Source organism: Castor canadensis, chromosome 18 (assembly GCF_047511655.1).
Source record: "Castor canadensis chromosome 18, mCasCan1.hap1v2, whole genome shotgun sequence".
In the NCBI taxonomy this organism is placed as follows: Eukaryota; Metazoa; Chordata; class Mammalia; order Rodentia; family Castoridae; genus Castor; species Castor canadensis.
This window is the reverse complement of record NC_133403.1, coordinates 2301142-2313221: the sequence shown is the minus strand read 5'-3', so window position 1 is coordinate 2313221 and position 12080 is coordinate 2301142. Positions and strand designations below refer to the sequence as shown.

The window sequence follows — 12080 nt, the reverse complement described above, 5'->3', positions numbered from 1 at the left end:
CCCGCCACCTTCCGCCACCTCCCGCCACCGCGCCCGCCACCCCGCCACCTCCCGCCACCCCCCGCCTCGGCGCCCGCCGGAGCCGCCACCGCGCCCGCCACCCCCCGCCACCGCCCCGTCCTCCGCGCTTGCGGGAGGCGACGAGGAGCGCGCGGGGCCGGGCGCACCGGGCAGGGCGGCCCATGAGGCTTCCCGCGCGGGCCGGCCATGGGGGGCAGCTTGCGGGTGGCCGTGCTGGGCGCTCCGGGAGTGGGCAAGACGGCCATCATCCGCCAGTTCCTGTTCGGTGACTACCCCGAGCGACACCGGCCCACGGACGGCCCCCGCCTCTACCGGCCCGCAGTGCTGCTCGACGGCGCCGTCTATGACCTGAGCATCCGCGACGGCCACGGCGCCGGCCCCACCTCGCCTGGCCCGGGCCCGAGCCCCGGAGGGCGCCAGGTAGAGGCCCCAAGGGTGGGCAGGGGCGTGTGACAGCGACAGTGACCGTGTGAAGTGTGTGTGCGCGTCCTGCTGTCCATGCGCGTGTCCACGTGGACGTCCCCAAGGCGCCCCAGCCATTAGCCCTCCCTGTCCCCCTGACCAGGGAACAAAGCCCTGCCATCGTGTCACCCCCATCCAGGTGGCTTTGCCTTGTCCCCGTCGGTGCTTCTGGATCAGCCAGTGGCACAGCTGGCCATGCAGTCCTGCGTGATTGGGACCTTGGGTAGAGACTGGAGTCAGGGACAGGAGTGTACTTTCTCGAGGTGTGGGAGTCACTCTCTGTTCCCTCGTTCCTGTGACCTGGAGCAAAGAAAGATTCATTTAGTGCTTTGTGCGGAGGCCAGGATGGATGGATGGGTGGATGGATGGGTGGATGGGTGGATGGGTGGATGGGTGGATGATGGATAGGTGGATGGATGGATGGATGATGGATGGATGGACATTGGGTGGGTGGATGGATGGGTGTGCAGATGGGTATGTGGATGGATGGATGGATGGATGGGTGGATGGATGGATGGATGGATGGGTGGATGGATGGGTGGATGGATGGGTGGATGGGTATGCAGATGGGTGTGTGGATGGATGGATGGATGGACGGGTGGTGGATGGTTGGGTGGGTGGGTGGCTGGACGGGTGGATGGTTCTGGTTCATGAGGCCCCCATCAATCCTACAACACCATGGTGCCCTCCCTACACTGGGTGGATGGATGGATGATGGGTGGGTGGACATTGGGTGGATGGATGGGTGGATGGGTGGATGGGTGTGCAGATGGGTGTGTGGATGGATGGATGGATGGATGGGTGGATGGGTGGATGGATGGATGGGCAGATGGATGGATTGGTGGATGGATGGATGGGTGGATGGATGGTGGGTGGGTGGGTGGATGGGTGGGTGGGTGGATGGATGATGGATGATGGATGGGCGGATGGATGGATGGATGGATGGATGGTGGGTGGGTGGATGGATGGATGGGTGGGTGGATGGATGGATGGGTGGATGGGTGGATGGATGGATGGTGGGTGGGTGGATGGGTGGGTGGAAGGGTGGATGGATGGGTGGATGGATGGGTGGGTGGGTGGATGGGTGGGTGGATGGGTGGATGGGTGGGTGGATGGGTGGGTGGATCGATGGGTGGATGGGTGGGTGGGTGGATGGGTGGGTGGGTGGATGGGTGGGTGGGTGGATGGGTGGGTGGATGGATGGATGATGGATGGGTGGATGGGTGGATGGGTGGATGGATGGGTGGATGGATGGATGGATGGGTGGATGGATGGATGGATGATGGATGGGTGGACATTGGGTGGATGGATGGATGATGGGTGGATGGATGGATGGATGGATGGGTGGATGGATGGATGATGGATGGATGGATGGGTGGATGGATGGATGATGGGTGGATGGATGGATGGACGGATGGGTGGATGGATGGATGATGGGTGGATGGATGGATGATGGGTGGATGGATGGATGGATGGGTGGATGGATGGATGATGGGTGGATGGATGGGTGGGTGGATGGGTGGATGGATGGATGATGGATGGGTGGGTGGATGGGTGGATGATGGGTGGATGGATGGATGGATGATGGATGGGTGGACATTGGGTGGATGGATGGATGATGGGTGGATGATGGATGGATGGATGGATGGGTGTGCAGATGGGTGTGTGGATGGATGGATGGATGTGCAGATGGGTGTGTGGATGGATGGATGGATGGGAGGGTGGATGGATGGATGGACCTCCAGTCTTTGGAGCTGGATGCCTCTGAGAGGTTTAGAGGAAAAAGCAAGGCGTTTTTTTTTTTTTAAGGGGACTTCCTGGAGGGGGTGCATTTGAACTGAACCTGGAAGATTTGAGAGTAAAATCTGAGAAGTAACAAGAAAAGCATCACAGGTGCTTAGGGCCACAGGCTCAAAGGTGCGAGTGGTGTGCTGGCTTGGCAGTGAGTCTTAGGGGCATAGCACCCAGTAGGTCCGAGAGTGACCCGATTGGGGAAAACTGGAGCAGTAAGAGGAAGATGGAGGCCATGCGAGGAGGAGGGCTGGAGGCTGGCGGGCTTCAGACACGATCTGGAGGCGCAGGGAGCTTGGGGTGAGCGAGGTTTGAGAATGAACCGTGCAGGGAACCTTGGGAGCAGGACGGGGGGAAACAGCGACCCCCATACCCCATAGCCCGGCCTCCGCCCCCAGGAGTGGCCGGACCCTAAGGACTGGAGCTTGCAGGACACAGACGCCTTCGTGCTGGTCTACGACATCTGCAGCCCGGACAGCTTCGACTACGTGAAGGCCCTGCGGCAGCGAATCGCCGAGACCAGGTGGGTGCGCGGCGGGAGGTGGCGTGGGCGCCACTGCTGGCATGGAGGCCCCGAGGCTTGGGCCGGGTCTGGGGACTTCCAGATCAGACTTTTGAGTCCCAGGAAAGGTCTCCCGCTGTGCGAAGTCTTGGCATCCGGGTTTTTTGGGTGTGTGGGGGGGAGGGGCGGGGGGGGTCTCCGGCCGTAGGAGGGGATGCGCCTGCGCGTGTTCACTCATGGGGACCGCGGAGTCCCCAGCATCGCGTCTCCTTCCCATCTGGCCACCCCAGGCCGGCAGGTGCACCCGAGGCCCCCATCCTCGTGGTAGGCAACAAGCGGGACCGGCAGCGGCTGCGCTTCGGCCCCCGGCGTGCGCTGGCCGCCCTGGTGCGCAGGGGTTGGCGCTGCGGCTACCTCGAGTGCTCGGCCAAGTACAACTGGCACGTGCTGCGTCTCTTCCGCGAGCTTCTGCGCTGCGCGCTGGTGCGAGCACGCCCTGCACATCCGGCCCTGCGCCTGCAGGGGGCGCTGCACCCGGCGCGTTGCAGCCTCATGTGATCGGATTGGACAAGACTGCCCAGCTTCACTCGGATTGGACAGGATTATCCACTCCCTGATTGGATAAGGAGAGCTCCCGCCCGGTTTCCTGGGCGACAGGCCTGTCTTTGGCACTTCATTGGATCCAGCCAGACCTCACGTCCTATTGGACGAGACCAGTCCTTTCTGGAACCTCATTGGGTCGCATTCCCAATGGGAACGGTCTTGGCCATGAACCTGATTGGAAGCACTGAGACTGCTGGCATTGTATTGGACACACTTTTTCAGCCACGCCTCTCGCGAGGTAATAAAAACCCGTTCACGCGAGCGTGGGCTTTCTGTTCTGGGCTGGGCAGTGCAGGACCTTAACCCTGGAGATCACAAAGTCCAGAGTGTCAACTTGTAAAATGAGGGCGGTTCCAAGGGTGCGAGGGCCCCACCCCAAGCCTGAGTCCCCAACAAACAGACAGATGGCAGGAGCAAACCTTTACTGTCAGAGGCTCTGGCTGGACCACTGGTCCCCAGGACACCGGGCTGACCCGGCCTCCTCTAAGGCATTCAATAATATTAGTAATTAAATAGCAATCCCCGCCCCCACGTGGTCCCGAGGGGTCTGGTCCCATGAGGTCTGGTACTCAGGGGCGTCGGGGGCTCCCTGATGCAGAGGGTGGGTTAAGGCCATTGAAGGACGAGGACTTGGGGTGGGGTCTGGGGAGCAGCTGGGCCGCTCCATCACATTCAGAAATCTGGCTCGGCCCTTGGGGCGGCCGAGTGCAGGGCACGCCAGGCCCCGAGCTCCGCGGGTGCGGACGGGCGCCGAGGCCCCCGCGGCGTGGGGATGCGTGAGGGCTTCCGATCTGGCTGCGTGTCCATCCGCCCCCGTGCCCAGGTCCACGAGGGGTCCGGGCCAGGTGCATCGGGCGCCACCCCGCCGCCTTCGTCGGAAGAGCTGGACAGAGCTTGGCTGCGGGGCCCGGGCAGCCCGTTGGCTGTCCGGCTGGGGTCCCCGGGCGGGCCACCCTTGCCACCCAGGACGCTGAGGGACGAGGAGGACGAGCTGGAGGAGCAGTAGGCCGAGTCGGGGGCCGGCGGGTCTGGCGCGGCCGCGGCCTCGAGGGCGCGGGCATTGGCCAGGAACTCCTCCTCCAGGCGGCGGATCAGCTGCTGCTCCTGCTGCGGGTCCAGCTGCAGCGGCGTGCGGAAGGCGCTGGCCGGGGTGGCGGCCGCGCGGGGACCGGGACTGCAGGGCCGGGGCGGGGCGGGCGGTGGGGGGGGCGGCGGGGGCGGGCGGGGCGCTGCGGGGCTGCGGGCTCGCGGGGTGTGCGGGGTGCTGGCGCCCGAGCCCCCGCCCCCGCCCCGGGTCACCCACGAGTGCTGGCCGTCGCGGTCCCTGCGCACGAGCAGCACGGCCTGTGCGTCGCGGCTCTGGCTGCGGGCGCGCCGCGCGGGGCTGGGGGCCGCCGTCTGGGCTCCTCGGCCCCCCGGGGTCCCCCGAGGTCGTCCCCGATCCACTCGGTCTCGGGACTGGCTGCGTGGGCCGGGTGGCCGGCGTGGGGACGCCGGGGGCCCAGTGGTCAGCCGCCGGCTGGGCCGCTCCCTCCGCGGGCCGGGGGCGGCGTCGTCACTGCGGGCACCGAGGGGGCCGCTCTGGGCAGAGGAGGCCGAAGAGTCGCTGTCCCCGGAGTAGCGACGGGAGCGGGGCAGGGGGGGCAGCTGGTCCCGGGGTCTGGGGCGGGGGACAAGAGAGAGAGGGGGCGACACTGAGCAGAGGGGCAGGGGCGGGAGATGGGACAGACGGACAGGGGTTCCCGGTGGGAGGTGACAAGGCCTCCTGCGTCCTGGGGACTTCCAGGGAGAAGTGAGCGGCCCCGCAGCAAGCAGCTTCCTGCGGCCACCCAGGGCCCGGGAGGCAGCGGAAGAAAATGACGACGCCTGGTCATTTGGCCTCCCCATCCCCAGGCCTCCGGACGCCCCCAGGGCCGCCCGGGAGGAAGCCGGGGTGGCGGTGGCGGTCGCCCAGCCCCCGGGACTCGCCCGGGCTGTGTTGTTGGTTTGGCTGGGTTGCCATGGAGACGGGAAGCCCGGCCCGTCCCCACCCACGGGAACTTTTCCCAGGCTGTGAGTCACTGTGTCCTCCCGGCCCGGGGGACGGACGCCCCTCCCCCACCGCAGGGCCACTCGGCCCGGGTCCCCGCGGGGCGCCGCCTCACCTGGCCGGGGGCTCGGGCCCCTCCTTTGTGCTTCGTGAACTCAGCGGAGTCACCTCCGGCCGGGAGCCCCGGCGCTCGTTGCCGGGGATGGGGCTGCCGGGGCGGGGGCTGGGGACAGGTGACACTCTCTGGGGGGAGAAAGTGCGGGTCCTGGGCGGGGGCAGGCGGTGGGCTGTGGGAAGAACGGGGTGGGGGGCAGGTGACACGTGAGGGACAGAGCCTGAGGCTCAGAGCGCAGCCCCTCCCTCTTTGTCCCTGCCCACCGGGCCACTGACCAGCGGAGGAGCAGCGACAGGGGTCATGCTTGTCCAGGTAGTGCTCGAGGGTGTCCCAGCCGCCGCCCACGCGCACCATCACGTGGCTCCTGAGCACCTGCGGGCCGGTGTGGCCTGGTCACGCTGTGTCCCCTGTCCCCGCCAGCCGCCCCCGGGTTTGGGCTCAAGGTGGCCTTACGCGCACGAAGATGAGCAGGCTGGAGTCTCCCACCCGGTACTTCCCCTCCGACACCTTGATCATGGGGAACTGGTCTGGACACGCGCAGTGGCCCAGGATCTCCCTCACCTGAGGCCAGAGACAGGAGGCCGGGGGTCAGGGGTTGTCCCTCCTGGGTCGGCAGGAAGTAAGTGCTTCCGGGCCATGAGGGGATGGACACTGTGCTGCCCCAGACGTGGGAACAGCTTCCACACACCGGCTCCCCCGCTGTCCTTTTTTGCTTTTTGGGAACAGGGTCTTGCTACGTGCTGGGATTACAGGCACGCGCCACCACTCCCAGCTTTTCCCTTCCTGGCAGGGTCCAGGAAGTTGACCAGGATATGATGGGGCTGTGATCAGGCTAGGGTGGGGGCTCCCCAATAAGGAACGTCCTCGAAGCCCTTAAGCCCTCTGCACCATGGCACAGAGGACAGGCGGAGGTTCCCTGGGAGGAGGCAGGTCACAGGACAGAGTCCAGAGGGGCTGTTCCCTTGGCTGAGCATGGATGGAGGCGGCCCTGCAACACGTGGGACACACACACACAGGCCACCCGCCTGGCGAGCACACAAGTCACACTGGGCCGGCGCTGCCAGGCTGGCTACTGGGAGGCCCTGCCCGATTCCCTGCCCACAGCCATGGCGCCACAGGAAATGAGCAGGTGGGACGTGGAATGACCCGGGTCCGGGCTGGGGGTGGGGCAGCCCCTGTGCCCACAGCGTCCGGCTGCCCGCCTGCTGGCCAGGCACATCGGAGTCCTGAGTTCCTGATAAGAAGGAAACTTTTAGCCCTGCTGCGGTGGGGTGGCAGGGACACCCAGGTCCTGGGAAGGAGGGACAGAGCTGGGAGCTGGGCACCTCCCAAGTTCAAATTCCTCCCAACAACAGCGATTCCTGTTCCCACGAGCAGCGCAGTAGCCATAGGTGCAGGGTGCCAGGCGCCCGGCCCACCTCCTCTCGGCCAAGGGTGGCACCCACCCAACCCTGAGCTCAGGGGTTGCAGACACTCGTGTGGCACCCGAGGGCAGAGGGCAGAGAGGAGGTGCCCAAGTCCTTGTCGGGAGGAGGAGCGCGCAGCGCTTGCTGGGTATTTCGATCTGGCCCTGTCTGGGCCCACTTCTTCGAGGGCGGGTACACACTTGGTGCTCACCATATGCACCTTTCCCCCCACAAGGTGCGGCGACAGGCTGTGGCACCGGCTCTGCAGACAGATCTAGGGGCCTGCGGTGCACACGTCCCGTCCCACTCACCAGCTCGTCCAGGTTGCGCAGGTCACTGGGAGTCATGCGGGGTCCACGAGTGGGGGCCCCCGGTGCAGTGGCGGTCTCGGTGACGTGGTCCCCAGCAGCGGGGGTGTTGGGGGCCGGGGGCGCAGCTCGCAGCTCCTGCTCAATCTCCTGCTCAAACTGCACGAGGCGCGGGGCCAGCAGGCCCAGGCGGGCGCCGCGCCGCGCCACCTCCAGCAGGCACAGCACGACACTCTTCTCGTTCTTCCGCAGGACCAGGTCCTCGGTCTCGAACATCAGCACCTCGGGCACGCCCAGCTCCGTCCGGCACCAGCCGATGAAGGTGGCCACATTGTCGCGGGCCACGAAGGAGCCAGGAGCCACGCTGTGTGCCTGGAAGGCCACACCTCGGGTTGGGCGAGTGGCGGCCAGAGCTTGGGCGGCCTCGGTGACAGCGTTGGCGTGTCGGCACAGGGTGGTGCCCGTGGCCAGCCCGGTCAGGAAGCCATCGCCACCGCTGGGCAGACCCAGGCCGTACAGGGCGTTGAGCCACTCGGCCAGGTCTTCCTTCATGGCCTCCACGTAGGCCTCACTGGAGCGGAAAGGCCGCACGCTCTTGGCTGCCGAGCCCGCGATGCTGGACACTGGATCCGCCATGCCCGGGGCCGGCCGAGTCACTGCGGACAGGGACACGGGTCAGGACTGCAGTGAGGACTCAGCAGAGCGCTCAGCGCTGACCACCTGCATCCACCTGTCCCCTCGGGCCAAGTGCCTGGTTGAAGGGCAGGCTGTGAGCGCCCTCCCTGTCCCCTTCCTGTGCCTCAGTTTCCTCATCTGTGAAATGGGTACAGTAAGGTCCCCTGCGCCTCAAAGGAACAACTGTTGCCCACAACCGAGTGCCTGCTGGGGTGGGGACCGGCCCCATTCCCCCCTTCCCCACCCCCGGCCGCAGGATGGTGGCCACGGAGGAACATAGCCTGGGTCCCCAGACACCTCAAGAGGCCTTGTCCCCACCTCCCTCAACTCGCCCATAGAACAGCAGCGATAGCCATGATCTCCATTTTACAGACGGGGAAACTGAGGCAAGGAGGGGAAGGAGATCGCTGAAGGTCGCAGGGCACCAGGCCGGGATTGCGAATGGCCTCCGCGAGCCGGGGCGCCCAGAGAGGGAGCCGGGCCGCGCAAGGTCACACAGCCCTGGGGGCGCGAGGCCGCGTCCGCGCCGATCCCCGCACTCACCTGGCTCATCCCGCGGCCCCGGGGAGCATCGCCCCGGCGGGGCCGGAGCCGGGGGCCGAGAGGCGCCGCCCGAGCCCGGCCGATCGCAGCTGCGCCGCCGCCGCCGTCCCCGCCCCGCCTCCCTGGAATTCGGATCCGGCCCGCCTGGGTGGGCGGGGCCGCGCGCTCTTAAAGGGGCCGCGCCTCTCCTGGGCGGTGCGCCGGGGACCCGCGTCCAGGCCACGCCCCGTCCCCCTCCCCGGCCGTGGCCTCCCCGGCACGGCCCGTCCCCGGGCTGCGGCAGGAAGCGATAGGGGCCGGGGGCTGCGCAGTCACCTCCGCGGCCGGGAGATAAGCGCGCCGCCCGGGGAGGATGGGGCTCCAGCCCGCGGCGAGGGGACGCGGTGGACGGATGAGGACGCCGCCCGCCCTGCGGCCATGCTGCCGGCCCGGCCTCCCCGTGTGGTGCCCCTGACAAGGGACTGGGCAGTCCCCGTTTTGAGGGACACTGCTGCCCAGAATGGGACACGGGCAAGGTGGAACTGTTTCTGGTGGGGCTGGGGTTTGAACTCGGGGCCTCATGTTGCAAAGCAGGCGCTTGACCACTTGGGCCACACACACGCCCGTCCATATTGCTCTGCTTATTTTGGAGATGGGGTCTCGAGAACTATCCGCCCAGGCTGGTCTCGAACCTCGAGCCCCCATCTCGGCCTCCCAAGTAGGAAGACTTCTGGGCACAGCCTCCTGGGCCCCGTTGATCCGGGTTTGCTGAGCTGAGCACTGGGAGGGCGGGACCAGGGGTCCCTGCCTGGGGGGGACCATGGTGGAGACCACAGTCACAAGGAATCTACTTCACCTTCTTTCTTGGGCAGTACCAGAGTTTGAACTCAGGGCCTCACGCTTGCTGGGCAGGCGCTGTACCATTTGAGATACTGGGTATTTTCCATACAGGGCCTCTTATTAAACTATTAGCCCAGGCTGGCCTCAAACCTCAAGCCTCTTGATCTCTGACTCCTGAGTAGCTAGGATTACAGACGTGAGCTCCAGTGCCCGGCTAAGGTAACTTTTATATGTCCCCATTTTACCACTGAGGCACGTGTGCAGCCAGCAGCTCCGCAGGAACCCGATTCCTGTTTGGGGGTCTGGACACAGCAGAACAGGGCTGAATCCTGGCCCAGCTGCTGGCTGGCTGTAGCGTGGGGAGCAGAGGGGGGTGGAATTAAGATCCCAGAGTGTCAGGGGGACTTTGTGCTTACATCAGAGTTGAGAAAAATGCAGGGTCCTTCTGCCACCCTGGCCTGAGGGAAGGGCAGGGGGCCGGGTGACCATGGTGGCAGTAGTGGGGAAGAAGGATGTGATTTCTGGGCAGCTTGATGGACTGGCTTGGACGCTGGTGCGGTGCAGGAGGGAGCAGGAGGGTTCGGGACAAATGCTTGATGGCATGGGACGAAGCCCTGCTTTCAGGTCAGCAGCAGGAGCAGCAGATGGCGGGTCGGAAGAGGGCGGCAATGGCAGGACCTGGCAAGGCGGAAGACGTGGGTGCTCGGGATCTCAGTGATCTGGAGAGGGAGGAACCGTGCAGGGAGGGTGACAGGTCAAAGTACCCCCTGCAGGAAACTGCCTTCACCTTTGTCCTAGCCAGGTGCAGAGGGCCAGGGGCCAGAGCAGAGGACCCGTCCTGCCCACCTGCAGAGGGCACAGGTGGTTCTCACTGGGCCCACACTTCTGTCCCTTCCCCAGCCCGGTGGACAGGGCGCATCGGCCTGTTTCTGTGGCCTGCAGCGTGCTGCTCCACTGGTCATGTCCCCATCGTTCCAGGCGCTCCCTCTCTGACCTGGGCGGACGCCTGCACCCAGGGCCAGAGCTGTGCAACTGCGGAACAGAGGCCGAGAAGATGACTGTTTATAAACATTTGGAATTTTATTTAAAAAAAAAAAAAAAAAAGACAAAACAAAAAACGTCACAATCATGACCGCGGTTACAGTTAGAGGCCCCTTGGTTCTCCAGACACGGAGCATGCTCACAAGGGTTCCCGTGCTGAAGTCTTAAACAACCATCTTGAAAAGAAAGAAAACTCGGCACACTACCATTTAACTTGTTTTAATGTTTCTTCACAAATGGTGAAAAAGCCTAAAGTACAGACAAGGAACAATCATAATGTTGGGGCCAACATTATAAATACGGAATTATAAATTTAAAACATTTTCTGGTTTAAAAAATAAATCTGGTAGTCACTGCAGCTCTGCGGGGTGTGTCTAGTAGGGCCGGTCTCTGCGCTCCTGGCGGTGCTCACCTCTGCAAGGCAAAGGGCCTGTGGTTACAGTGGGCAAGGGACAGCAAGCCCGAAAGAACCCCCAGTGCCAAGTGACATCGCCAACACCGACGCCACCTGGCCTCACTGCAGTCGGGCTGGAAAGGGGCTGTGCCCCCCCATCACATACTTATCCATCTTCCCGGGTCCTCCACGTCCGCCTCTTCTTCCTCCCATCTGTTCCATCAAAGGTCCGGGGGGCCCCCCTGGACCACCTCGCCTTCCTCCGCCAAAGCCACCTCGGTCCATGCCACGGCCACCACGGAAGCCACCTCTGTCTCCACCACGGCCACCTCTGAACATTCCGCCAGGACCACCGCGGTCCATGAGGCCACCTCTGCCTCCTCGCATGCCACCAGGGCCACCTCGGCCACGGTCACCACCTGAGGTAAGGAAAGGGCATTAGAGGCTGAGCTGAGGACAGGCTGTGGATGGGGACCCGCCTCCTTTTCCCAGGCCAGACACAAAGCAGACACTTCATTCAATCCACATCTGGGTGACAATTCAGAAATGCCACAGGGCAGCTGCAGCTTACACAGAAAAGGTTAGCGGCAGGGGCGGGGGCGGCGCCCCGGAAGCCTGTACCTACCCGGAGGTGGGAAGGGTGGCGGGAGGAAGCCCTCAGGCTTTGGGGCCTTACACTGGTTGCATTCTGTTCTCCAGGCGAAGTTCTGGTTTCCACAGCCCCTGCATAAAGTCACACACAGCAGAAATCAGCGATGGACTGAGGAAGGTGAGGGAGCTAAGGTGACGCTCTTCACTAGGCAGCACACCCCACCTTAGGCACAGGTCTCGGTGGCTCGCCCCACCCAGTCATGAGGTCACCAGCACGCTCCTCTGCGCAGAGCAGAGCGGCAGTATTCCCCGGAGTGGGGTGGGGTGGGGTGGGGTGTCACCAGCACAGTTAACAGCTTGCAAAGGGAAATACATACGGATTGGGACACTGCCAGTCTCCTGCTCGGTGCTGGACATTCCCTCCTCCAGAGGGGTTCCCTCGGGAGCCCCGGGGTCCTCTTGAGGGGAAGCCTCCTCTGTCTCCTCCACGGCCTCCCATGCGACCCATGGGTCCCCCAGGCCCTCCCGGGCCACCTGGACCTGCAGTAAGAAGCAGCAATTACCTCTTCATAGGAGAGCCTTGTTCCAGGAACCACAACCCCTCCACAGGCCCGCCCAGGGCCTCGCTCAGGCTCCTGCTCCATCCGCCCCATCTGCCAGGCCCCGTGCAGAGGGCGATCTCATTCGGCTCTGCAATTCTAGCACTTTCACAGTCAGCGAGGCCACAGCAAGAGGTACAGGCAGCGGCCTCGTGGTGCGTCCAGCCTCTCTAATGACAGC

General features: G+C 64.6%; 3 protein-coding genes across 6 annotated transcripts in view; 1 reads left to right on the top strand and 2 right to left on the bottom strand.

Moving 5' to 3' along the window:
• Positions 1-113: 113 nt before the first annotated feature.
• On the top strand, positions 114-3640 carry LOC109702438 (ras-like protein family member 10A). Its single transcript, XM_074060881.1, has 3 exons — positions 114-441; positions 2673-2797; positions 3067-3640. The coding sequence occupies exons 1-3, from the start codon at positions 208-210 to the stop codon at positions 3332-3334; spliced, it is 627 nt and encodes a 208-aa protein (XP_073916982.1). The 5' UTR covers positions 114-207; the 3' UTR covers positions 3335-3640.
• Positions 3641-3786: 146 nt separating this feature from the next.
• Gas2l1 (growth arrest specific 2 like 1) lies at positions 3787-7873 on the bottom strand. Its single transcript, XM_074060877.1, has 5 exons — positions 7241-7873; positions 5977-6084; positions 5799-5895; positions 5524-5695; positions 3787-5039 (listed from the first exon to the last, which is right to left on the bottom strand). Exons 1-5 carry the CDS (start codon positions 7871-7873, stop codon positions 4052-4054), a joined length of 1998 nt encoding a protein of 665 aa, XP_073916978.1. The 3' UTR covers positions 3787-4051.
• A 2645-nt stretch (positions 7874-10518) lies between these two features.
• Positions 10519-12080, bottom strand: part of Ewsr1 (EWS RNA binding protein 1) — a 29231-nt gene continuing 27669 nt past the window's right edge. For all 4 annotated transcript variants that reach the window (XM_074060878.1, XM_074060879.1, XM_020157775.2 and 1 more), the window contains 4 exons: positions 11678-11840; positions 11335-11432; positions 10876-11128; positions 10519-10729 (listed from right to left, as the gene is read on the bottom strand). In XM_074060878.1, coding sequence (XP_073916979.1) covers positions 10690-10729; positions 10876-11128; positions 11335-11432; positions 11678-11840 — 554 coding nt within the window. In that variant the 3' untranslated portion in view covers positions 10519-10689. The remainder of the gene's footprint in view (positions 10730-10875; positions 11129-11334; positions 11433-11677; positions 11841-12080) is intronic.

Excerpts from the sequence above, each read along its gene's own strand:
- LOC109702438 (XM_074060881.1), top strand. The coding sequence starts at position 208 with ATGGGGGGCAGCTTGCGGGTGGCCGTGCTGGGCGCTCCGGGAGTGGGC. Across the intron at positions 442-2,672 it reads CGAGCCCCGGAGGGCGCCAG|GAGTGGCCGGACCCTAAGGA; the intron begins GTAGAGGCCCCA and ends CTCCGCCCCCAG. Across the intron at positions 2,798-3,066 it reads CAGCGAATCGCCGAGACCAG|GCCGGCAGGTGCACCCGAGG; the intron begins GTGGGTGCGCGG and ends TGGCCACCCCAG.
- Gas2l1 (XM_074060877.1), bottom strand. The coding sequence starts at position 7,873 with ATGGCGGATCCAGTGTCCAGCATCGCGGGCTCGGCAGCCAAGAGCGTG. Across the intron at positions 5,896-5,976 it reads GCCTGCTCATCTTCGTGCGC|GTGCTCAGGAGCCACGTGAT; the intron begins GTAAGGCCACCT and ends ACCGGCCCGCAG. Across the intron at positions 5,040-5,523 it reads GGGCCCGAGCCCCCGGCCAG|ACCCCGGGACCAGCTGCCCC; the intron begins GTGAGGCGGCGC and ends CCCCCGCCCCAG.